Here is a 27,428-nt window from a genome sequence, read left to right as displayed (position 1 = left end):
CAAGTTCATATGTGTGCCCTACACTTATTGTAAGTAAATCACTTCATTGCTGCACTGCTTACTTCTGAACTGGTGGCAACTGGACGACTTCAGGCTGACACTGCTTCTTTGTTTCTAAACATTCTAATAATAATGATAATACTGTGTCTAGCACTGTAGTAGCCCTTATGTAAGTACTGTTGTGTCGTGGTGTCGGTTAATTCCTTTATCTGTTTTGAAGAGAGTAATGAAGCAGTGGAACCTTTCGTTGAATATGCTGCACAATATGCCGATTTAGATGGTCTGAGTGTTATTATTTCTGGCAATGTTTCTCATGTTATTCTGCTTTGGTATTGGCAAAAGTATTTAAGATCTGCCTGTCTTCTCCTTTTAATTCCTATGCATCGCGTGTCTTACAGCTTGTTCCCTTAATGAATTATCTGCTTCAATGCATTTATATTTTATATTTATTAGTTTTCTGTTCACAATAGTTCCTGGTTTACAGATGAGCATTCTATTAGGTTGTACCCTTGAGGATTGTTTACTACAAAAGTATTCACAGGGGGAATTATAATGGACATAATAGATAAAAGAAATCTTTTCAGAAAAGAAACGTAAACTGCAGGATTTCAAGAAACGACCCTGCAAAAGGAAAGAAATGGACCCACAAAGAAAAGTAACGACACTCTAACCCACTTTACACAAGCCGGAATTTTGAGAAGTGGCAAGACTATGAAGATGGCCTACTGAACTGATGCAGTTCCGTGTCCATTGTGAATGTTTGGATTCAGTTGCTGTTATATCTGCTACTTTTGTTACATAAACTTTTTCTCTAGACATCGAAAGATCGCTGGTCTGTTTTCTGACTATGTTTTTATAGAAACGAAATGTAAATATAATGAAGTGAGTGGAGCCACATAATAAACATACTAGGACAGTGTCCTTTGTTATCTACACGAATTGCGCATTGCCATTAATTTAATGATATTTTTCAAATGACAGACAAGTGTTGTGTCCCGGGATGGTCAAGCAGTTAACGATCCAGTGTCACTAAAAGTTATATCACAGTGTTCTGCTTCCCAGCAGATACAGATATGTTCTGTGTATGGTTAAATGCCATTCCAAGGAAGGACTGGTCATCTTCCATGAGATTTGTGGTCTGTGCTAAGCATATCGAAGAAGGGGATGTAATAAATTTTGATACATTTAAAGATATGCTAAAAACGCAAAGAGCTTGACCAAAATTAGGAGACAGCACAATACCAAGAATTTTCGCCAGTGTAGCGCATTATTTAAGCACCATGTCTGACTCTAGAAATGATCCAGATGAAAGAAGACGAAAGCAAGAGGAAGATCTTAAGAGAAATGAAGAATGGCTTGCAGAAGGTGTTATTAAAAGTTTTACAGACTTGTGTGAAAACATAGGTAGAATTGTGTGAAGTGATGTGTGGTGCCATGCTGTACTCAACGGGTCTATATGTTTCTATAGGATATCAGTGGAAGGCATCCATAATTCAAGTTAGTGTAGAGACTGACAGTTGCATAGAGACAGTTGTTGTGTAAAACCACAGAGCATGTGAACACCATAACTTTTGACACTGAGTGGATTTATTAGTAACATAGATGCTGCAGTCTGAAAGATGGGGCACTTAAATCTACTGCACTGCTGCTCATCTGGACTCCATGAAACTTGGCATCATGGTCATGAGCACACCGTCGGTACAGCATGGTTCAAGGAGCTTTTGCTCATGCACATCTTGCATGACACAATTGCGCAATTGCCTTATGGGCCAAATACATACAGATTTGATACACAGCGTGCATGGTTCATGATGTGCACAGCTAACCCTTGAAGTTTACACCAGTGACTCCAGGCGGTAGCACACTGCAGCATACTTTTATCCCTGTTGCTCGGCACAAATCCTTTTAGATGATGGTACACTCCTCAGATATGCTAATTCACTCATTATATACTATAGTAAAATTAGACAGTAAACCTATTTTGTGAGTTTCAGAACGAGTTATATTGTGTTGTTTTGAATTTTATCATTCAGTAATCCATTTGAGGCACTGAGAATCATAAGGGCCTAAAGCAAATCGCTGCTGAATGTAAGATTGTAGCAGTTATTCATGCTTCTGAAATCTGTTGATCGTATGGTGAGTCAGGTTTATCTGTGCTGTAGGCTCACATTGTATATATTAAAATTCACAAAAAACTGTATCACTGGTTTCTCTGATATTCACTTAAATGTGGGATCGATGGGGTGAGCTTTAGGCCCTTATGGGTCTCAGCGCCTTATTTGTATTTTAGTCAAGTGACCATGTTGGTCGACATAACTACTTGAGTTTAATCATTTCCAGAAATGGCACCTTGTGTTTGGAGTTGGTTGGTTACTGTGTGGGAATCGGCTTTTGTGTGCGATTTAAACATGACGTATGTTGAATCTATTTTAAATGCTAACAGAAAAGTAAAACTATGAGGGCAGATCATGAGTCATACTTGGGGAACTCAGCTGGTAGAGCACTTGCCCACAAAAGGGAAACGTCCTGAGTTCGAGTCTCGGTCTGGTACACAACCTTAATATGCCAGGAAGTTTCATATCTGCACACAGTCCACTGCAGTCTGATAACCTCATTCTGGGAACAGAAATGTAAATTAGCAGGAAAAGTCACCCACTGTAGCACTACCGCCAAGGTCCGGACACCGTCTCAAATATACTTATGGTGTCCTCAACGAATGTGACGAAAAGAGTGAAAGAAAAACTTAAGGAAACAGGGTACTTATAAATGGTGGAAAAATCGAAATTCTTTATGACTTTATTAAATTCTATAGTCTTTCCTGATTACATTGATATATACATTATAGGGTTTCAAATGAAAAATGACCTATATAAACCTAATTTTAAAGTTACAGTGTTGTATGCCGCCACATCCCCTTTATTTCTGGTACAGAAACCAGTGTTATTTCGAAAAGAACTGTGAACTTTCTGTTTCCATTGATTATACGTATGATACATTGTATCTGTCGGTAACAGTGCATGTTTCTAGTGTCTGTAAATGATTATCTTTGCTAGTATTTATTTTTTTTCTGCTGAAGTACTTTGTTCACGTGTTAATATTTGTTACCCAAGTGCTACATATATTTGTGGAAGTACATATCCTTTAGTGAGCAATAAATACGAACTATGCCACATACCAAGAAATTCAATTAAAGGAAATTCCGTGGTAACTACTTTTCAAACAAAGGAGCCACTCTGTTGAAAATAGCCTATGTATCAGTTCTTCAGGAAAGAAACTCCCACAGTGCACACCTCCTGGTGATTCAGATTTTTGTGTTTACAATGACGCTGTTTGTAGTTGATTTGTTGTTGATGATGTGTACATCTTATCTTCTTTGATAAAGGAAGTGGCGAAATGTAAACAATGTGATGGTTTATGCCATCTGGAAAGAACTGAACAACAAAGTAGCAGGAAGGGTTTAGTGTCAAAATTAGTTGTTCTGTGTAGATCCCGCAATAAATCTACCTCAAAAATGACTTGGAACATTGTGCATAATTCATATGATGTGAATTTGAAGTTAGTGTATGCAATGCGTGCAATAGGAAAAGGAAAAAAGGCTGCTCAAATGTTTTGTGATTTGATGGACCTTCCTCCTCCTCCCAATAGGTTCAGCTTCCTCCTTCCAATAGGTTCAGCAAGTGCATAAAAATACTTTTATAGGGTGTATACGACCCGGGACAACCAGGAGATCCGGGAAAAAACCGGGAATTTTTTCATCCAGGAGAAAACTGGGGAAAACACGGGATATTTTTAGAATTCCGGGAATTTTTCACTGTTCTAGTTTTCAGTTAAATTTTTGTAATTTTGACTGGTAAGAACCGGTGCTCTAATAAAGGATATTACTGTATCCCACTACTGCAGAATAATACTTCAACAATAAAACATAAATAAGAGAAAAAAACGAAAATAACTTAAAGGAATAACTTAAAGGAAATGCGCCATATAAAACGACGACACACAGTGCTCATGCAAGCGTCTGCCAACAGCAAAATGTGTCAAATGGTTTTATATTAGATTTGTTTTAGCAGTTACGAGCGGGCTCATGAGATTTCGCAACTGAGTCGCGTTTGAGTAGTATATTCTCCCGCTTCTGGCTACAGGAATGTGGCTGTTGGCTGTGCAAGAATTCGCAGCAAGCAGCTAGGTGCTATCGGGAAAAGGGGGCGCCAAATTCATATTCTTGAGGAAAAAAACTTGTTTCACAAAGGGCCTAGCATCCAGCGCAATTTTGTCTATCGATTATTCATATGATTTTGAAACGCTTCCCTGTTGGTTTTTGAACATTTTTGAACACATTTTAAGTTGATTTCTGAATGAATCATAAGTTGAATTTTGAATGCATGCATAGTTTACGTGATGTCTCTGCCAGGAGAGTCCTCGTTGCATGTAGAAATAAACTTTCCGCAGACAAAAGGGGACGGGACTATACGAGCTGAGAGAGTAAAGCCGAAAGGATGAATGCCAATCGCTGTCTGATTATGTGGTTGATTGTGTTATAATTACTAGCAAAATCCATAGATTCCGACTACCAGAATGGAAATAAACGACTGACAGGTATAACAGGTGAGAAAGATTACGTATTATCTTCTCGGTGTATCCAAAAAAATGAAATTTTGACAGAAACTTTTTGGCCAGATCGCTGCACTGTTACGACCAGTAGTACAGTCCCTGGCTAGCAGCCGCTTAAGTTCTATTTTGGAAGTAGCGCGGAAAAGGTGTTGTTCAAACACGTAATAACACCTAACCGGAAAATAATTGCGGGATAACTAAACTTGTGATTCTGGCAGGGTTAGTGAAGTTAATCGGCGAACAAATTTTGACAATGGCAGCGATAGCCACAGAATTGGTGATGACATTGTTAGAACGAGGAAAGAGAAGAAATGGGGACATCACACAAATTATGGAAGAATAAGACGATTCCAAATTTATATAAAAATTTCGTAATACTACTGTTCGATCTCATACTTCAGAAGCTGGTGCGTATGAATGAAATGTGAAAGTATTTCCTAACATAAAGCTTTTTGCTTGTAGTAGGCCTCATAGGCATTTGTTATTGGTACTTCGTGGATTATATTCTGTCGCATTATAAAAATAGCCATTTGTTCCAAAAGTCTCGTTTACTTGGTGTGTTACAAAATTGCTACCATATTAGAAAGGCCTGTTTTATTTTATCTAGTAGACAGTGACAAAATTGACGAAATCAGATCGAGAAACCACATCAGTCTTGGGTATTATTTGTATTAACAGCTTTTTCAGTATTAGATAACGACATTTCGATTTTTCATGTAGCGAAACGGTTGAATAACTTTGATGAGGTAATAGATTCGTTTGCAGAAAGAAAAGTACGCTATGTAAAGCTGTAGCAAGATTAGAGAGAGAGAGAAATGCTACGAGCTAAGGTTTGAAAAAATGTGTAATTTCTTGCTTCTCTCTTGTCAGTATTGGTTTTATATATCCTATATCTAATTTTATGCCACACAAAACAGCAAGTTATTAACTAATAGGCAATAAAGAGTTCAATTTTCTGAAGAGTTCTTGTTCTCTCGATTATAAATAATCCCATCCGCTATTAATTGCGAGATTTTTTTTAAAGAGGGGCAGGCTGTCAAACCGGCTGACTGGGTGAGGGAGAGGCACTACAGGACATTTCAATTTCCACCCTCCTGAATATAGTTTGGACGTGCAGTAGAAAAACGCTTAATGAAGAGGCATGGCACTGCACTTTGGCATACTTAAGACCAAATAATATGTCTTACGTTTCCTCGAATACATATGTTTTATATTTCAGACTTTTCAGAAAGATGTGCGCTACAAGAAGAACATACTTTGAAAATTCGATTTTTTTTAGTATTGACCCGGTTCGCAAATGTCGTAGATCTGGGGCTGATGCACAGAGCAGTCTGAGTTATAGTGGGTAGTCTCCACATGACCCATGTTTACATTTAGTGGTTTTGCTGTTTCCCCTTCGTTTACTCTCACGTCAAATGAAAACAAAACGGATATCTGTGGCCGGGAGCTATCAAGTGAATTAAAACACATTCACATAATTACGCAAGGCAAAAATATGTCATTACTCTCAGATTTTATTTTATTTCCACCTTTCTGATAGTCAAGCATTAATCGCCTTGCAGAACAATGAAGTTTTCTGCAGAGGCAGTCAATGTATTTGAAACGAAATGTTTAATTCCACAGCACTGGCTAGTTTCAACCGTTTGCTGCATTTCAAGTGCACGTTTTCATTTTCCAGCATGTATGGCATTATGCCATAATAAAGAACCAAACATGACATAATACAGTACTGGTGCTCCAAGAAAATTTACATCCCCAAAACCACACTGAAAAGCTTAATATCAGCTCGAGGTCTACTTCATTGAGAATCTGGAGATACGAATGTGCACTTTAAGTGCGCACTTTAAATGTGCACATTTTAATATGGTTTACGAAATTCCGATACTCTTGCAGTATCCTCTGATGTCTTGTTTCTTTTATGACATAATGTATGATCTTTCAATGTTTTATACGTATGTGCATACGGGCTTTGTACACCATGATAGCTACCCAAGCCCAGTGTGGCCTGTTATCTGCGCTCTCTGGCAACTGCTGAAACGTACCGGGAAATATTGCGAATAGTGGTTTGAAAAGCGTTACTTTCAAAGTAAATATCCTTTTACGTAAGTTGAACTATGTGCAAGAATGTACCATGAATTTATTTAATCACAGAGCGTTTGACTCTCATTTAAGAATCAACACTTGGATGACGAGCCATTTAGAAGAATTTTGAACCCTAAAGATCAGACATTTATGTCATTATTAAAAATTTTACTGGCACATTTGTGTGATATATCTTAAAGTGTGACACGCGCAAAAAAGATGAAAAGTATATGCGAAAGCCTAGCTTCTCTTGCAGCTTGAGAACAATATTATACGTGAAAGCTCTGCTTTTCTTGTAGCTACACTATATATATTAATTTAAACTATTAACTTTCCCTGTTTGTGTGTTCGTGCTACTTAAGTGATGTTGCTGTTGGCTGACTACATCACGTTTCCTGTGCTGTGAATATCCGCTGTTATCGGCTGGCGAGATCACGTGACATGAGCTACGAACAGCTTACAAAAGCGCATCGAAGTTTCGTTTTCTAAAGTGCCAGGAAATTGTACACTCGTATATAAAACCATAACCATTCAAAGGATCGATAAGGAAAAATATACTGTCACCCGGGAGAAAGTGTATTTTTAACCAAGAAATCTGGGAATTTTTTTTCCTTGTCCACGTATACACCCTGTTTTAGGTGCTTTGACTTTTGTGTCTAAAGCATCTATGAAACTTGCAGTAGAAGAAACTGTAAATATTAATGGAACCAGGGCCATTGCTGTTGCACTTGATGGGACATTGCAACGTCGAGGACATCGTTCCTTGAATGGTGTTGTAAGTGCTACTTCTCTGGAGAATGGAAAAGTTGTTGATGTTGAGTGCTTATCTGAGTTCTGCCACACCTGCCACGGTAACACTGAAGGACATATTGAATATCAGTGTTCTAAGAATTATGATGGTTACAGTGGAGGTATGGAATGTGATGGAGCTCTAAAAATATTTCAGAGGTTGGTGCCTATTCATAACGTTACATCTGAGAAGTACCTAAGTGATGGGGACTCTAAAGCTTTCAATACAATTAATGACTCCAATGTTTATGGTGATACCTTGGTAACAAAAGTGGAATATTGTGAACATGTGCAAATGAGAATGGATGCTAGATTAAGGAAGCTATGAACAGAAATGAAAGGAAAGTTGCTGATGGAAAATCTCTGTCTGGGCGAGGCATATTGACAGAAACTGAAATAGACCTTCTTCAGAGTTATTATGGACTGGCCATTAGACGACCTGCACCTCTGAATGATGTTACAGCAATGAGAAAAGCTGTAAGGGCCACCTACTTTCGTAAGTTGTCCACAGATGAGAAACCTGCTCACAGACTTTGCCCTAAAGGAGCAGATTCTTGATGTGGTTACCAAAAAGCAAAAGAAAGTGGTCAAATATACCACATAAGTATTCTCTTCCAGAGCCTGTTATGAATGAAATAAAACCAGTTTTTAGAGACCTGATTGACCCTGTTTTGCTTAGTAAATGTCTTCATAGGGGCACTCAGAATACAGATGAAAGTTTCAACGATTGCATATGGGAAAGATTACCCAAGAATGTTTTTGTAGGACTAAATACATCAAAAGTTGGTGTACAAAATGCAGTGATATGTTTCAATGATGGAGTGATAGAAAGGTTGGAAGTCCTGGGTAAATTAGGCATATAATGTGGCTCTAATATGGAAGATCAACTGCTTGCATGTGACTGACAACAGGTGCATGAAGCTGAAAGATTCGCTCTTCAACTTACCAATGAAGCAAGAAGTGCTAAAAGGTATACCAAGAGGAAGCTTGAAGGCGACGAAATGCTGCAGGATGAAGACTATTCTCCATGAATGTTGTGAGGGACAGTTTAATTGGACTCATATCTTCATTCACAATTTCCCGCAAGTTGTATTTTTCAGAGTTCAGGTACAAATATTTCCTGAAGTTTATAAAGCATTGCTCTAATTTTTTTCTGTAACTTGCAATAGTCTATACTTATGTAGTAGACCAAAGCTTTATTGCAGAATTAACTAAATTGTAGAAAAAAAATATTTTATTAGGAAAAAACTATAAAAATTAAAATGTAAGATATGATATTTTTTATCCTTGTAATAAACATAATAGGTGGAAAAACGTATACATTATAAACAGTGCCTGAAGGAAATAGTTGTTGATTTTTATATAATATTGAGCTGGAAAAGTACCCTGTATCCTCAACACCTAACTTTGATCGTATTTATGCCTGGCAAGAGCGTGAATAGAGCACTTATTTGGGAGAGTGAGCACAAGAGAGCTATATTGTGAAGCTATACTTTTGTAAAATAGTTCTCTGAGCTCTGATTATTTAACAGCATGCGACACACCGCCTTGTTAATATAGGAATGCGTGAGTTGCTGTCTATGTGGAGCATTCATAGAGACAAAAACGTAAACGTAATCTCGGGGATTATATTTCGTGTTATCACATTAAAATATTACTGCAGGATATCTTAAACAAAGCAAAATTTAATTAAAGGAAACCTTTGAATTAAAGAAAGTGTTTCCTTTTTTAAACAGGATAACCTTTATTTGCCGAGAAGTGGCCAATATCTGTAATGAACTAAATGTTCTTAATTTTTACTCTAATACGAAATAAATTAATTTATGCATTTTCTCTTCTTTACTTATTATGATGCAAGTCTTTTAAATCGTCCGTTGATGACAGACCGCAATGAAATTATTCCTATGCAAGATGTCTGCCAAGAATGATCGATTGTTCGTCGTTCTTGTTGTTTATCCAGTATACTGAAAACCTTGATAATAATATTTTTACTTCTGCATGAAGGCCACTATACACATGAAAGAAAAATACACAATTATGATAAATTACCATATATTATTAAAAAATTCATAACTTACAATGCCAGATGGCCACCGTAGCGTGCGTTTCTTCAAGTCTAGAACAGAGAGAGTGTCTACTAACGCCGGTCTTTTTGGTTTCTTGCACCAGCGTGTAGAAGAACAATTACGTTGCTACATGGATTCTACACAGTCATAGAGTCTTCTGCTTCGTTATCATTTCGTTTCATTGCAAATTACCGTTCTGACAGTTAATTACACGCTCATTTTCAGAGTCTGTGCCTGATATTTTCAATAATTTAAAGTTTTACGATTTCCATTTTGCTTTGTTTTGTGTTCCACTTGTCGGCGAGCGATTTAATATTTTGTACCGCTTATCGGTGTACCGCAAAGGAACGAAGGCCGACAACAGATCCTTTAACTGGGAGAGTGATGAAATCAAATAAGCGTGACTACAAGTGAACATTTAACAAGGAAGTGTACAGTTAGCACAAGTTGTTGTGTGGATGCAGCGTAAGAATATCTGACTTTCACCCCACAAGTAAATTCATGAGTTCACCTGTTAGGGATATTGTACATTTGCCCAAAAAAAATGCCTTGTTTCACATATTTTATTGTTGTTACTGCACAACCTAGGTTTCGGTTTATAAGCCCATTTTCAAGTACATTACTGATTCAAATGTTTATCTGTGCATTGTCATCTTTGGGAATCAATAACATTCTTTAAAATAGGCTTATAACCGGAAACCTAGGCTGTGCAGTAACAACAATAAAATCTGTGAAACGAGGCAAAAAACAGTGTATGCTTATTTAATTTACAATGTTTCACAAAGAACCCACAGTCGATTCAATTAAAATATTATTATTATTATTATTATTATTATTACTATTGTTATCATTATTGGCAAGGGATGTAGTTGTATAAACTTCTTGAAACAGTTGTACATTAGACGATTTCACACTCTCATATTTATCTGAATCTAAAAGTTTGTGAACGCCCAGAATGCAAATTCACGAGCTGCCACTGCAGTTGCATGTGTATTCAAGTGTGTGTTGGCAATAACATTGAAAGCTCTCGCGATTTGATATGGATAGTGCCTCTAAACTTGAAAATAACTCAATGGTTACAGCTAGAAAACATTCTACGGCGATATGTAATCATGCAGTGAAAGTTTTGTGGATGATTGTGTCAGAAAACTAAAAGACTCTGATGTGTATTTGGAGCAAAATTTTACTGATGACGGCTGGAACAGCACTTTTATTTTAAGCGTGCTCCGTTCTAGGAAGCCGGCCGTTTATTTGACAGATGCGCGGCGCGAGGTTGTCTCGTTTAAGTCTCCGGCTTGGGTGATCTCGAAGAATCAAGGAATATAAAACACGAAGAAGCAACATCAAAAATGATTTATCGTACCCTCGTAAGGGTTATTCGAACTGATAAATGTGCGCAAATCTCCAGATCACAGGCAACGATCTGTCTGCGCACGTATGATGTGTCCATTTGCGCAGACTGATCGTTGCGTGTGACCAGGCTTTTACCACAGTCTAACATAACAGTCACGACACTTCGCCTCGATTTTGTTGCCTACAGCGCCAGCAGCGCCCCAAGCGGCTGGTAGGTTGAACTGTGAGTTCGGCGCGATCGTGAAAGCGAATAGTGATTGAGTATTTTGATTTATACAATGGTTTATACCATCGGGAGCGTTTGTAGCGCAATAAATTGCAGCAACAACAGGAGGAAGACACCACAGCTGTCTCTTTTTAGGTTTCCTAAGGATCCTGAGACGTATATACCATCATGTTACTAAACTGTATCGTCAGGATTCACTTGCAAACTGTATGTGTATAAATGATGAATGTATCGTTTTAGGAGCAGAAAATGGCTTGTTAATAGCAGACGAGAAGACCTTATGAAGAAAGACCCAGTTTACCCGCATAATAATGTTAGGTTTTGTCCGCTACATTTCGAAGAAAACCAGTTCATAAACGCAGACAATAACAAACTCGTGTGGAATGCAGTACCCACACTGTTTGACATCCTAAATAAGCCACCTCAACTGAAGATGAAGAGGAAACTGCCACAAAGATTCGACAGTCAATCTAAAGCTGTAAAACAGTCGTATGACACAGAAGCAGCCAGTTCAGCTCTCCATGTATCAGTGCCAGATTCGTGCGAATCGTCACCACAGACGTGCTTTGACGATAAAGTGGTTAGATTAAGTGCAGCTGGTCATGTCTTACAAAAGCGTGTGAAGTGTCAGAATGTGCAGATCGAGCGAAACTATTACGGGGCAAGGAAAGTGCCAACAGACAGATTGTTTGAAAATTACTCAAATATTTGGTTTTTCGTGAAATGTAATGTAATCAGCTCATTATAATGTTTTCAGCATATTTCTGCCACTATTTGGCATATAAAGATGAAGGTCGTACTTGTGGCAACAGGCGACAACAGTGACACACACAGTAGGCCTACAGAACGATAAACGAGCTGTCGATCGCTTTTGCATGTAGAGGTACATGTCTGTGCTTCTTACATGTGAATCTGTGTGTTTATATTCTTTTGATATCAACGTGGTAAGCAGCAATTCTGTCCAATGTCACAAGTGTTTCTTCACGAATGTGTTGTAGCTTGCCACTCTATTCATGGTTTTTGTCCATACTTGCGCTTATTTTAGAATCATTAATAGAAACATATATGCGTTCCGATACTAAACAAACTCTTGAAGGCAAGAAAATAACTCGAATAATTCGGAAATTACGTAGGTAATGGATGTAAACAAACATTATGCTTACAACGCGTCTGACGTTCACCTTACCTGCCGCTTGGAGCGCTAGTGTCGCTCCATCTGTCAAACGGCAACAACTTTTACAGCAGTGAGTGTCGCGACTGTTATGTTAGACTGTGCTTTTACTTTGAACGGTTGGCACCATGTTCGTCAGAGATGCGCATAGCGAGTACTCGTAAAACGGTACATCTATGGAAACATATAAACATTTAAAGAGTTGAAGGAATGTGTGGTCTGTACTGTAGTCAGATAACGGCTTAGAGTTATAAATATGGAAGAAAGCGAAGGATGTCAGCAATCAAGTAGGGAGGATGTTAGTATACATACTACTATTGATATTAAAGCTTTTGTGTTAAATGTATACTTACGCAGTGTTATTTGTTTACGTTAACTAAACTACAACCAAGTATAGGAGTTGAAGTTTAAAACCGTCGCAGATAAACTGAGCTGCAGGGATTCCTCAGCAGGTGTTATGTTCATCGTGACATCAATTTCTGCTTTAATCATTCTTTGGTCTGCCGTACATGTGTTAAGTTACGCCTCAGAACTGTTACCTAATACTAGAAATATATTTAGAAATAGGAGCTTTAAAATCTTGAAAAGATTATGTTGTCATAATCATTGCAGTATGCTTACAGGCGAAAAGTCGAGTTATGTGCTCATATACTTCATCTTCCATCTGAATGTTACTGGCGTTAGTTAATTCTCAAGAAACCGTTTTTCGTTAATAAATGCGTGAATGCTATTTCAGGTGGTTCCTGAGACTAATATGACACGCCACAAACGGAAAATAATAAAACCGCAACGCGACTACGATCCACAGAAAGGAACGTGGACAACAGAAGAAAAATCTCGTTTTCTGAAGGCACTTAAGAAACATGGATGTTTAAATGTAACAGCTATACAGAGAGAAGTCCAAACGAAAAGTGAAGAGAGCATTAAGTTATTTATTAGTCACTGTAGTAAGAATGCGCGTTACTTAATGGAAAAACGCTCAGACGCATATTCAAAGAAAAACAAAAGTTTTGCAGTGTGTTGTAAACACAAGAAAATAAAGTCTGCTGTTACAGATGAAGCTATTGATCAGTGGCTTCAGCGTTTTCATGCTGCAGAACCACCTGGTTATACTGAAATAAAGGCTTTACCAATAGCAAGAGCATTTCTGTATATTTCAAAATTTGAGGAGCATCCAGACCCAAAGAGTTGTAAAGGAGTTGACTTCAAGTGAGTACAAATAGCAAACTTTCTTTTACGTATTACCTCTCTTTCAAACGAGTGGACAGCAGTAAAGACACAATGTCTTCTAGTAAACTGAATTAGAACAAGAACCTTCCCTAGGATTGTGGTAACACAAATTAGAAATTTTAGAAAGGGTTGTAATACACCAATAATATTTTAACTGGGCGCTTTGTGGTGAATGGCTGAAGTTCTTTCAACTCCAGACATTGGTAAATAACCCAGGGTGATGTCCAGAGTTAGCAAATGTGAACATACGAGTGTCATTCATTGCCTTTATTACTAAGACCCAAAGGAAAAGAGAAGGGGTGTGTTACTCACAGCTGCTTATTTACAATATTTTTTTATTTCACCAGTCTCTCTCTCACTCACTCACTCTCTTACACACACACACACAGTGCTAAACAGCTGTGTAGTATTAAATGTATTCTTAAATGTTAAACTGTTTTGAGTGAAAGACCAAAAAATGCTTTGTCAGATGTATTGACATTTGAGATGAACTAGTTTGCTATACTGCTCCTTTCTTTATCTACTTTCATACGACTGCACTACTGTGAAGATAAAGTGAGAATACCAACATAAAAATGATCTGATAATAAGGAATTGATGCCCAACATACAGTAATGGTTACATTCCTATAGGCTACTAGCAGAGTCCTAGAGAATTGGCAATTCTTCTACTCAGGGAATGGGAATTGAAATATGAGTCATCCCTAATTAAAATCATTATGGTGGAACTTTTTTCTGTAGTATAGTATAAGTAAAAATGTCTTCAGGCTGCGTACTTAGTTAACTTTATTTCAAGCATTACATTAAACTTTAGTTTAGTTTTCTTTTTTTATTGTGTACTACCCCAAGAATGGACCTCATTAAAAATGTATAGTTATGTTTAAAGTCCAATTTATTTCCACTAGGAACTCTCCCTAACAGTCAAGCACCTTTTCCAACTTGGTTCACCAACCACTACAAAAGCAGTGTCGCGAAACACGTTTGCCAAAATAAAATAGCAGTTTAATTTTTTTATGAGTGCCACTTATCAATTTATCATTAAAATGCATAAATGCCTGAGAATTTATTAATTTTGAGCATTTGCCCATGCATTTATCTTGGGCATTTGTCCCAACTTGTAAGTGCCCAGCCATTTTACATCACTAGACTGCCCAGTGATCACAGAAAGCACAGGCCACACCCATCTACAAGAAGCATAGATGTGACATATAAAACTAGCATCCTGTCTCGTTGACTTGTGTTGTAGAGTTCCGTAACGTATTTTGAGATCAAATGTAATAATGTATCTCACATAAAATGGCTTCCTCCATGCAAAGCAAACATTACCCTCATGGATAGGCAAGTGCATTATCTCGCCTTTGGGACACGAAGAGACAACTCTGAGCTGGATTGAATCTGTCTTTCAGATTAATGATTAGGACTGGTAAGATAGCAGGTCTGGATGTAGTTTCTAGGTGGTTTCTTGCATCCCCTAGGAAATTTTGCCGCACCTGAGATATACTCTATGCAAACATTTAGAAAACATGAATGTTCAGACCCTTTAAATCCGCTATTATTATTATTGTTGTTGTTATTTCTTTCCTTTCTCAGACGTTAACTTGCACTTTTCACACATAACATACAGAACACTATGGTTCAAGGAAATCCAACAGAATGCAGTATCTCTTGACTTCGAAGATCAGATTACTCTTTTTGTACCAATAGATCCATAGCGAGAAGATCAGTGAGGATGTAGAACTTGTCAGAAGACCGAAAATCCACAATAGCCAAAAAATTTTCAAAGAAAAACAAATATGCTAATGGTTATTAAACAAATGCCAAGTGAAGTGATCCTTGTGGATGCAGGTCCCATCACCACCAGTTTTTCTGAACTGCGCAGATCAAAGTTACCCTGTACAACACATTCTCCGCTCCCATAATTATCCCCCTCTAAACCTGTGGTAACATACTGTCCACACACTCTCCACCCAAGCCTCTCTCCTATCAACTCCTCCCCATTTTCATCTCTCAGCCTTGTTCTTTGCCACTGTCTGCCCACACAACCACGCATCTTTCCTCACTCCTCCCCTTTTTGCTCCACCTTCTGACCCTGCAATCTCCTGATCAGTGCTTGTTGGCATTCTTGTTCCTGCATGCTCCACCAGACAGTGTTGTTCTGTCCTCCCACCGGCATGCTACTATCCCTAACCCGACCCCTCCAAATTCCTGCTGCCATTCCACGTGATGGCTGTATTCTGGCCTTAGCTGCCATAGTCGGTGGTTGCGTGCGCATGAGATGTGCTTGTGTGTATGAATGGTGTGTGTTTCTCTTTCACTGTTGAAGGCTGTAGCCAAAAGCCTTCTGTAAGTGACTTTTTAATTGTGCTTGTCTGCAGATTGATGTGTCTTCTTTTCGGTATGTAGCAATGTCTTTTCCTACATTGTTGTAGACTATCAAATAAGTAAACTTCAGGCCAAAGGCCTGCTCCAGAATTAGAAAACACACTCACTCTCGCAAATGCAACTTGCACACACATGACCATTGTCTTTCGCTGCCCCCAGGCCAGACGGGAGCAGCTGCTCATGATGATGGGAGAAACACTCTGTGTGATGGCAGTAAAGAGGCGGCTGCAGCATCGGGGGGTGGTAAAGTGCTGCTTGTGGGAGCATACAGGGATGAGATGGAGAAAGAATAGGACAGCTAGGTGCAGCTGGGAGGTTAGATGCGGAGGTGGGGGGTGGGGGGGGGGGGGTGGAAAAAGAGAGAAGTAATAATATTGTGGGTTTGTTGGTGGAATAGAGGGTTGTCTAGGTCTGCCGTGGAAACAGAGAAAGGGGGCAGGTGGGTGAAGGACAATGACTAATGAAAGCTGAGGTCAGGAGGGTTACGGGAACATATGATACATTGCAGGGAGAATACCTAACTGCACCACTGAGAATAGGTGGTGTTAGTAGGAAAGATCCAAATGGCACATGCTGTGACACAGTCATTAGATATATGTTACGTTCCATGTAACCCTCCTGACCTCAACCCTCATTCGTTGTTACCCTTCGCCCGCGTCTCACCTTTCCTGTTCACACTCCAGTACTACACAACCCTCTATCCAAACACTGCAACCCCACTATTTTTACTTCTCTCCTTTTCTGCCCCCTCCCCCACCCCCTTTTATTCCATCCAATTACTAACGTCACGACTTCATCATAGCTGCCCTACAATCTCTCCACCTTCTTCCTGTACGCTCCCACAAGTAGCACTTTACCATCCCCTCTCACTAACCTGCTGTCCCCTCTCACCAACCCCCACCCCAGCCTCCTCTTTACCCCCACCACCCCAGATTGCTTCTCCCAAGATGTGCAGCTGCTCGCAGTATGGCACCTTGGCAGCCAGAGACAGTAGCCCCGTGTGTGTGTGTGTGTGTGTGTGTGTGTGTGTGTGTGTGTGTGTGTGTGTGTGTTTTTTGTCTAATTTGCAAGATGGTGTTTTGGCCAAAAGCTTGCTTCTGTAGGTACAACAAAAAACAAATCCAAAGTTGCAAATTATACTATTTTTATTCTTTCGATTACTAGTTCTGGGCTGAAGCCCAAAATTGATCATAGAGTGAATAAAAAAGTAAAATTTGTGTGGTTTTTCATTGTAGTAATTAACAGAAGTTGCTGACTCGCAGTTATTCAAGCATGCTGTAAGTTTGTTGCTTGCTGACTTGAGTCATTTTGTTGTGCCTATCAGTGACCCCGTATCTGTAGTTTAACTGACTTATTCTTAATAAACTATTACATTTATCATGAGTGAAAAGTGCCTGACTGGGCCGTAGAATTGTTAGGTCAGGGCTTTGGTGTGATGGGTGCCGTAGTTTTTTCCCTGTGGGTGACTGTAGTGGTGTGGGAATAGGGGAAGTAAATAAGACTCATCAGTGTTCTTGTAGGATTTGTAGTATAGATAGGAAGATACTAGAACAGGAAGGGAAAATTGCCACCCTTCAGGCTGAGTTAGACAAGGCCAGGGGAGATGTTGACAGGTAAAGGAGGGAGAAGGGTAAAGAGAGGTGGGAAGTGGCAACAGGAGGAACAGGCATAGAATTTTGTCTGATAGCTTCGTGGTGAATGTGGAAAATAGATTTGACCTGTTGCTTCAGTTAGGAGGTAAGCCTCAAGCAGTTGCGGGTGTAGACAGGGCACAACAAATTTTCAGCAGCAAATTGAAAAGTTAGAATGTAGGGAAACCAGTAAAGAGAAAGAAGGTGGTGTTGTTGTTAGGTAGTTCCCATGGAAGAGGTGTTGGCCAACTTTTGCAGGATGAACTAGGATCAGATTACCAGGTCACCAATTTTTTTAAACCTAGTGCTGGTCTGGAGTTGGTGACAGAGGCTTTAGGATCACTTTGCAGAAATTTCGCTAAGGAAGACACCGTGGTTATAGTGGGTGGGGCAGGTAACAGTATTGACAGAAATCCTGGGTACAGTATAGTGCTTCACCTGGCAAAGATTGCATCAGCATCGAAGCATACTAGTGTTGAATTTGTATTTGTTCTTGGGCGCCATGACCAATCTCATTTGAATTCTTCTGTCAAGAGAGTTAATTTGGACCTGGAACGGCTGCTTATGTCGGGTGCAGGGTCACACATTGTTGTGGTTCCTGTTGATTCTCTCAATAGGTGGGATTATACTAGGCATGGCCTCCTCCTCAACAGGAAGGGGAAGGGTAAATTGGCTGGGGAAAATAGCAGGAAAGTTAAAGGGGGAGGCACTGTCATGAGTGGTAAAATACCAGTGGTTATAGGGTTCAGAAAAGACCCTTTTTTAGGGTAGGGAGGACAGAAAGAAACCAAATTTTAAGAGAGGTTAGAACTGAGACAAACATTGAGTTTGAGAAAGAAACCAAAAAACATAATTCTAGCTTATTACATCAGCATAAACAGCTATTGGTTAAGAATTTTCAACAGTCAGCAGATATTTTAAATCTACCCAATTTTAACTCAGTCAGTGTGAAATGTCAGCGATCTTTATTGCATCAAAATATTCGAGGACTGAGAAATAAACTTAATGAATTAACTATCTGCATAGATGAATTAGTCTTCAAACCCAGCTGGCATAATCTGCCTCTCAGAACATCATGTGACCACTGGTATAGAACTTTTAAGTGTTACAGGGTTTAGGTTAGCATCTCACTTTTGTAGATCAGAAATGGAGAAAGGAGGAGTTGCCATCTTCATCAGGAACTGTCATATATTCAAGAACATAGACATTCATAAATTTTGCCTAGAACAGCATATGGAAGCATGTGCAACAGAAGTAGAATTTCACAAAAAATCCTTCATAATATTAAGTGTATATCGAGCACCTGCAGGTAACTTAAATCTATTCTTAAACCACCTTGAAGCTGTACTGGCTCATTTAACAACCAAAAACAAAGAAATAGTGGTTGCTGGTGATTTCAATTGATTATTTTAGGACACTCCTCAGAGACATTAACTAGACTTATGTTTACAGTGCTCATGGCATGAATGGAAAAATATAACACTTTTGCTAATAAAGTGCTTACCTTATTCGAACACTGTTTTCTCCCTAAACTTACCGAGGTTAGAGCAATGTTTACAGAGAAGTCATGGGTTACTCAAGGAATAGGGGTATCTTGTAAAACAAAAAGAAAACTGTATCTGTCAATCCGAAATAGTTCCGATGTTGTTTTTATAGCACATTACAAGAAATACTGCAAAATATTAAAGACTGTAATATGGACATCAAAGCAAATATATTAAAAGGAAAAGATAGTCATAGCAGATAACAAAAAAAGACAATATAGGATATAGTGAAGGAGGAGACCGATAGAACCAGACATGAAGAGGGACAAATAGCATTAAGAGTAAATGATACATTGGTGACAGATGTGTATAATGTTGCAGAACTTTTTAACAAACATTTTATAACTGTTACTGAAAAGATGGGGTTGTCAGGTTTGGTAGATGCTGCTATGGAATACCTCAGACCAGACATTTCAAATAACTTTCATAATATTAATTTGACCCTTACTACCCTAGCAGAAATAATATCCATCATAAAATCTTTCCCCCCAGGGGGTCCACAACTCTTTTGTGGATACGTGCGTGGCGAGCACAGGGCCTCGAGCCATTGCAGCCTTCTTTCTCTCCAGGACTGCATTTCCTTTCCCTTCCCCTCCTTTCCCCTCCATGTTCCTTTCCCCTCGCCCTCTCCTCTCCCTCTATTGGTGTCCTTGCTTATGTTGGCCCCCGCTATCCTCCTGGTTCTGTTGGTTTTACACTCCGGCTTTGTTGCGTAATCATCTCCTCCTTTTGGCATTCCTTGGCCCCCCTCTGGGGTTTGACCTCCATTACAAAATTTCTCATCCGTAGTGTGAGCCATTTGGGGAAGAGCACCTTACCTAGTGTCTCCGACGTGCGCCCCCCTAGTACATTCCACCTTTTCTTTTACGTCGTTGTCTGATGCTAGGGTGCATAGCCAGCACGGTAGCCAGCCCGTGTGGTGGGTTCAGTATGTACTCTTTTGGTTGAGCCCCCTGAACACACAGGGTTCACACTTCTGATACCTGAGCTGTGACCTCCTCATGCATGCCTTGGAGTGGTTGCTCGTCATCCTGGAGCATCGGAACTCCCGGCAATGGCCGCCGTGCCAGACGGCCCTTGCTGTGGCTGGGTGGCGCCCGTGAGGAGAGCCCCTGATCGGAGTGGGTGGTATCAGGGCGGACGCTATGCAGATGAAACGCATACGGGTCCAAAACTCTGGCCGTTCTTCTGCGGCCGTCTCTCTGCGTGGAACTGATTCCTCAAGTGCTGCTTCTCTTGCCCCTTTGGCCTTCCCTTCCATGGCTACTCCCTGGGAAGAGGGTCAGGCCCGTCGTCTATGGGCAAAACCTTTCACCCGTTATCTAGTTTGCACCAGGACTGATGGAGATACTTTCACCAGTGTCAAACCTTTATTCTTTGTGGAACACATTGAAGACAAGTTTGGCGAAGTGGACTCCCTGAGCAAGATGCGGTCGGGTTCGTTGCTGATAGAAACTGCTTCAGCTGCCTAATCTGCGGCCCTTCGTGCTTTTACCCATCTTGGCACAATTCCTGTGTCCATTACCCCTCACCAGTCTCTAAATATGGTACAAGGTGTGATTTTTCACAGGGACCTCATCCTTCAGATTGATGAGGAACTTCGGGACAATCTCGGACGGCGGGGTGTCCACTTTGTTCGGCGTGTTCAGAAGGGTCCTAAGGATAATCGTATTGATGCTGGTGCCTTTATCCTGGCCTTTGAAGGGGATACCCTCCCTGAGAAAGTTAAGATTATGGTCTATCACTGTGATGTGAAGCCGTACATCCCACCTCCTATGAGGTGTTTTAAGTGCTTGCGTTTTGGCCACATGTCTTCTCGCTGTTCCCAGGCCCCTCTCTGTGGTGACAGTGGACGTCCACTCTGTGAGGGGAGTCCCTGTGTTCCCCCTCCTGTATGTGTAAATTGTCATGGTAGTCATTCTCCATGTTCACCAAATTGCCCAGTATATAAGAAAGAAAAAAAGATACAGGAGTATAAGTCCCTCGATCGTTTAACCTACACAGAGGCCCGTAAGAAATATGCACAACTGCACCCTGTGTCCATGACATCTAGTTACGCCTTGGTTACATCTTCACCCCTTCCTCCCCCTTCCTTACCCCCATCCTGGACCCCTCTCCTCCCCCCCTCCCCTGCGGCTCCCACACCTTCTCCTATGGGCGCTGCTCCCCCTCCCCAGCCGGAGAAGTGTCCCACTCCTTCGGCGTCTGCCGGTCAGGGGCGCCTCTCCCGGGATGCCCCTTCCCGGCACCTTCCAGGTCAAAGGTCTGCTGCCGCGCGACGACCGCGAGAGCCGCGGTCTGTCGGCCCCCAGGTCGCCCGGTCTCTTTCTGTTCCTGATCTTGATGCAGCTGGCTCCTTTATGCCACACAGCCCTCCTCGATCTCAGCCTGAAAAGAAGAAGAAACATAAGTGCCGGGACCAAGAGCCTCTGGTGTCACCAGAGGTCCCATCCCCGGCTTCACAACCAGATTCTGACCTGCCGTTCATGGATGTCGCCCCCTCCTTTTCGGTGACGGGTGGGGACCCGGCGGTATGACTGAATTTTGCGTGTTCAGCCCTCATTTAAACCATCGTTCTGTGGTTCTCCAATGGAATTGTAATGGATACTATTGTCACCTTCCAGAATTGAAATCCCTTCTTTCGTCCTACTCTGCAGCTTGTGTGGTCCTCCAGGAATCTCATTTTACTGATGCTCACTCACCGACCCTCCGTGGGTTCTGTGTTTTCTATCGAAATTGGGCCGGACCCATACGGGCTTCTGGTGGCGTTTGTACGTTGGTCCGTACAGGCATTGCTAGCACGTGGATTCCTCTCCAAACTACATTGGAAGCGGTTGCTGTTAGGGTCCACTTAGACTCTGCAGTCACAGTTTGCAATCTTTATCTCCCTCCTGACAGGACTCTTACACCTGCTGCCTTAACCACCCTTCTTCAGCAACTTCCTCCTCCCTTCCTCCTCCTTGGGGATTTTAATGCTCATCATCCTTTGTGGGGCAGTGCCTTTCCATCTAGACGAGGTCTTCTTATAGACCAATTTATTGCAGACCATGACCTGTGCCTTCTTAATGATGGCTCCCCTACTCATTTCAGTGCCGGTCATGGTACCTTTTCTGCCATTGATCTTTCTCTTTCTTCTCCCTCTCTCCTACCTTCATTACACTGGTCACCACACGACGACCTTTGTGATAGTGACCGTTTCCCGTTGATTATCAGGCTCCCTTCCTGCTTCCCGAGGGACAGGTTACCTCTTTGGTCTTTCCACTGCGCCGATTGGCCTCTATACACTGCACAGGTCGAGTTTTCTCCCTCTTTGTCGGGTTGTATTGATGACGTCCTACGTGACGTGTCTGACGCGATTGTTCGCGCTGCTAGCCTTGCTGTCCCGCACTCAGCTGGACCATTTCGTCGTCGGCAAGTCCCGTGGTGCAGTACGGCCATTGCCATTGCCATCCGTCATCGCCGTCGAGCTTTGCAACACTTTAAGAGGCACCCATCCGTAGCCAGCCTTACTACCTTTAAACGCCTCCGTGCTAAAGCCCGTTATTTAATCAAACAGGGTAAGCGGGTATGTTGGGAACGATTCATTTCTTCCCTTGGTTCTACTGTCCCTCTGTCATGGGTATGGGCTACACTTCGTTCTCTCCAAGGTTTCCATCGGCAGTCCACCCTCCCAGGCCTTCATCTCCCAGATGGCATTTGTACGGACCCATTAGTACTTGCAGAACATCTTGCGACCCATTTTGCAGTGGCGTCAGCGTCAGCCTCCTATCCAGCTGCTTTCCTTCATCAAAAACAGCTGGCTGAAGCTTCCACCTTATGTTTCATGCCTTGTGAGTCAGAATCTTACAACGAACCTTTTACTGAATGGGAATTTCTTTCTGCTCTATCTTCTCATGATACGGCCCCTGGCCCAGATTCCATTCATAACCAACTGCTTCAACATCTCAGTGCTCCACAACGGCAACATCATCTTCGGGTGTTTAACCGTATCTGGCTCCAGGGTGACTTCCCTTCTCAGTGGAGGGATAGCATTGTGGTTCCTGTCCTTAAGCCTGGTAAGAACCCCCTATCTGTTGACAGCTATCGGCCAATTAGTTTGGCCAATGTTGTTTGTAAGTTACTTGAACGGATGGTAGCACGTCGGCTCAATTGGGTCCTCGAATCGCGGGATCTATTGTCGCCTTACCAGTGTGGCTTTCGAGAGGGACGGTCTTCAATCGATCATTTACTTCACTTGGAATCCGCAGTTCGGCAGGCTTTTTCCCAGCGCCGCCATTTGGTTGCAGTGTTTTTTGACCTTCGCAAGGCCTATGACACGGCCTGGCGCCATCACATTTTACTTACCCTTCATCAGTGGGGTCTTCGGGGCCCACTCCCGATTTTTGCCCCCAGTTCCTGATCCATCGGTCATTCAGAGTTCGAGTTGGTACTGCTTTTAGTTCTCCACGGACCCAGGAGACAGGCATCCCACAGGGTTCTGTATTGAGTGTCCTTCTTTTCCTCATTGCTATCGATGGACTTGTAGCCTCTGTCGGTCCCTTGGTCGCCCCTGCCCTGTATGTGGATGATTTCTGCATTTGGGTTAGTTCCTCCTCGTTGGCATCTGCAGAGCGGCAGCTCCAGGTCGCTATATGGCGTGCCTCTGCGTGGACCCTCTCACACGGGTTTCAATTCTCTCCTTTAAAATCGCGAGTGGTCCACTTCTGTCGCCGTACTACGATCCACCCTGATCCAGAGCTCTATCTCGCTGCACAACGATTGCCTGTGGTTACACAGTTTCGTTCCCTGGGTCTTCTTTTCGACAACAAGGTCACTTGGCTGCCCCATATCAGACTCCTGAAGGTAGGATGTTTCCGTGAATTCAATGTCGTTCGCTTCCTTGCCCACTCCTCTTGGGGTGCGGACCGTTCCCTCCTCCTCCGTCTTTATCGTGCTTTAGTTCTGTCTCGCTTCGACTATGGTTGTCAAGTTTATGGTTCAGCTGCTCCTTCCACACTGCACGTTCTGGATCCAGTCCACCATCGTGGTATCCGTTTGGCCACCAGTGCCTTCCCTACTAGCCCTGTTGATAGTCTCCTGGTTGAAGCTGGGATTCCCCCCCCCCCCCCCCCCCCTTCTGTTCGGCGGTCCCAGCTTCTGGTGTCTTACGCACTCACTATCCGTTCCTCTCCCACTCATCCTTCCTATCCTATCCTGTTCCCAGACCATGGACGTCGCCCACTCGACTCCCTCCCTCGGGCGGGTTTACCGGTTGGGCTGCGCCTTGCGTCTCTTTGCCGTGATTTTCAGCTTCCTTCTTTGTCCTGTCTTCCTCGCTCCCTCCCCTCCACCCCTCCTTGGTTAGTTCCTCGGCCTCGACTTCGGATGGATCTCCGCCGCGGTCCGAAAGATTCCATCCCCCCGGTGGTGTTCCGTTCCTTTTTCCGCCAAATTTTATGGGCGTCTCGGGATGCTGTTGTTTTTTACACTGATGGCTCTAAATCTGCTGATCGTGTTGGGTATGCCTTCACGTCCTCTGTTGGAATGGAAAGTCATCTGCTGCCACCTACATGTGGGGTGTTTACTGCGGAATTGATGGCAATTTCCCAGGCCCTTACCTTTATTAAACAGTCCCAACACAACCGCGTTTTGTTATGCACGGACTCGATGAGTGGCCTTCTTGCTATTGACCAGTGTTTTTCGCGCCATCCCTTGGTCTCTGCCATCCATGACCATCTCGCTGATATTCACCGTGCTGCTTGTTCTATTGACGTCCTTTGGGTCCCTGGCCATGTGGGTATCCCGGGTAATGAGCTCGCTGATCGTTTGGCTGGGGGAGCAGTTACTTACCCCCGTTTTCTGTAGCCCCTCCTGCAGCGGATTTACGGCTTCACATCAAATCCCACTTCGCACAGTCATGGGCCAATTCTTGGGAGGCTACTCCCCTGTCTAATAAACTTCGTGCAATTAAGGTGACACCAGGCCCATGGCGTTCTTCCTTTCGCATCTCCCGAAAGGACTCAACCATACTGTGTTGTCTCCGCATTGGCCATACTCGTTGACTAATGGTTTTCTTTTGCGTGATGAGCCGCCCCCGCTATGTGGTTGTGGAGCCTTCCAGTCAGTAGCCCACATTTTGGTTGAATGCCCCCTTCTTTTGGCTCTGCGTGCTAAGTACAGGCTCCCCCACACTTTACCTTTGATGTTGGCTGACGATTCCCGGATGGTCTCTCTGGTTCTCGGTTTCCTCCGGGGCTTCGTTAGTCTTTCTATTCCCATACGTACTTTCTACATTATAGCAGTTGTACCTTTTAAGTCACAGGTGGTCTTGCCTATGCTGCTTCAGCATAGTGTTGGGTTCGTTCTCTTGCCGACTTCCCTCATTTTGTTTTTCACCAATGACAACATGCCTGCCTTTTTACATTTTTTCCCTTTTTCCGTTTTATTGTTCTGACTTTACTGAGTTGTCCCATTAGCGGAATGGCGCATATTTGAAACAAGGGACTGATGACCTTGCTGTTTGGTCCCTTAAACCTCAACCAACCATAGAATCTTTAAAATCAAAACCATCTAGTGGGTATGATGAAATATCAACAAAGTTAATTAATGAGCTAAGTAACATATTAAGCTATCTGTGTAACCAGTCGTTTATCAGTGGAATATTTCCTGAATGGTTGAAATATGCTGAAGTTAAGCCACTGTTTAAGAAGGGAGATAAAGAAATAGCATCAAATTTCCATCCAATTTCACTGTTGCCAGCATTCTCAAAAATTTTAGAAAAAGTAATGTGCAATCGGCTTTATAACCATCTTATCTCAATTAACATACCATCAAAGTCACAGTTTGGATTTCTAAAGGGTTCTGATATTGAGAAGGTCGTCTGCACTTACAGTGAAAATGAAAATGTGCTTAATTCATTAGACAAAAAATTGCAGGCAACTGGTATATTTTGTGATCTGTCAAAGGCATTTGACTGTGTAAATCACAAAATCCTTTTAAGGAAATTAGAATATTACAATGTAACAGGAAATGCTGCAAAATGGTTCAAATCTTATATCTCTGGCAGAAAACAAAGGGTTTTATTAGGAAAGAGACATGTATCATCCAACTGGGAACTAATTGCATGTGGGGTCCCACAAGGTTCCATTTTGGGCCCTTACCCTTTCTTCCATCAGTAACATTACCAGATGCCATGTAAGTTTTGTTTGCCGATGATACAAACATTGCAATAAATAGCAAATCAAGTGTAGTCTTAGAAAGATCAGCTAATAATATATTTGTGGACATTAATCACTGGTTCCTAGCCGATTCTTTGTCACTAAACTTTGAGAAAAACACACTACATGCGGTTCAGAACTTGTGAGGGGTGTCCCATGAGTATATGCCTAACATATGATAAGCAGATAGAAGAAGTGGACAGTGTTAAATTCTTGGGATTACAGCTTGATAATAAATCCAACTGGGAGGAGCACACCACAGAACCGCTGAAGTGTCTTAACAGGTCTCTATTTGCAATGCGAATTGTCAGACATATGGGATATAAAAAGGAAAAAGCTGGCATACTATGCTTACTTTCATTCCATAATGTCATATGGGATTATTTTTTGAGGTAATTCATCAAGCCAAGCTAAAGTTTGCCGGGCAAAAAACTTGCAGTAAGAGTTATATGTGGTGTGAACTCAAGAACATCCTTCAGAAGCCTGTTCAGGGAACTAGGGATACTAACTACTGCTTCTCAATATATTTACTCCTTAATGAAATTTGTCATTAAAAATATCACTTTTTCAAACCAACAGCTCAATTAATGGAATCAATACTAGAAATAAGAATAATCTTCACAAGGCTTTAAAGTCACTTAGTTTTTGTGTGTGTGTGTGTGTGTGTGTGTGTGTGTGTGTGTGTGTGTGTAAGTACAATCTAACTTCTGCACCATTTCAGTGCAGTAATGTGTTCATTGTAAATAAGTATTATAGTAGTTGTATTACACATTTATTACCTTATAAATACATAAAAAACTTTTTTATTTTAAATTCAGTGCATTAGTATTTGTAAAATGATTCTTTCCTATAGCGTTCATTGAAAAATGACGATCATTCCACCTGGGACTTGTGGAATGGTACATTAGCTTATTCGTTTTAGTTGTAAATATTTATCATGTATTGTTGTTTTTCGGACATGTTCTTCATCCTGGAAGACCTCCTCACTAAGGGTCAATTGGAATGAAAGTAAATCTAATCTAATCTATGTGGTGAGCAGCAATCCATCTTTTCCATGACTACGTAATTTTTTCTGTTACGTTTTAGTATTCTAAGCTACTTAAAAGATATTGTGATTTAGTGTGTCCAATGAATTAAGTTTTTTCCTTAAT

At 41.4% G+C, this 27,428-nt stretch overlaps 1 protein-coding gene across 3 annotated transcripts in view; it reads left to right on the top strand.

The window, feature by feature from the left end:
• The first annotated feature begins 12,440 nt into the window (after positions 1-12,440).
• The window catches only part of LOC124622000, a 76,801-nt gene continuing 61,813 nt past the window's right edge, over positions 12,441-27,428 (top strand). For 2 of the 3 annotated variants that reach the window (XM_047147548.1, XM_047147547.1), the window contains exons 1-2: positions 12,441-12,593; positions 13,032-13,504. In XM_047147548.1, coding sequence (XP_047003504.1) covers positions 12,552-12,593; positions 13,032-13,504 — 515 coding nt within the window. In that variant the 5' untranslated portion in view covers positions 12,441-12,551. The remainder of the gene's footprint in view (positions 12,594-13,031; positions 13,505-27,428) is intronic. The other variant, XM_047147549.1, reaches the window with a different exon arrangement.

Source organism: Schistocerca americana, chromosome 7 (assembly GCF_021461395.2).
Source record: "Schistocerca americana isolate TAMUIC-IGC-003095 chromosome 7, iqSchAmer2.1, whole genome shotgun sequence".
Lineage (NCBI taxonomy): Eukaryota > Metazoa > Arthropoda > Insecta > Orthoptera > Acrididae > Schistocerca > Schistocerca americana.
This window is presented reverse-complemented; position numbering and strand designations above follow the sequence as displayed.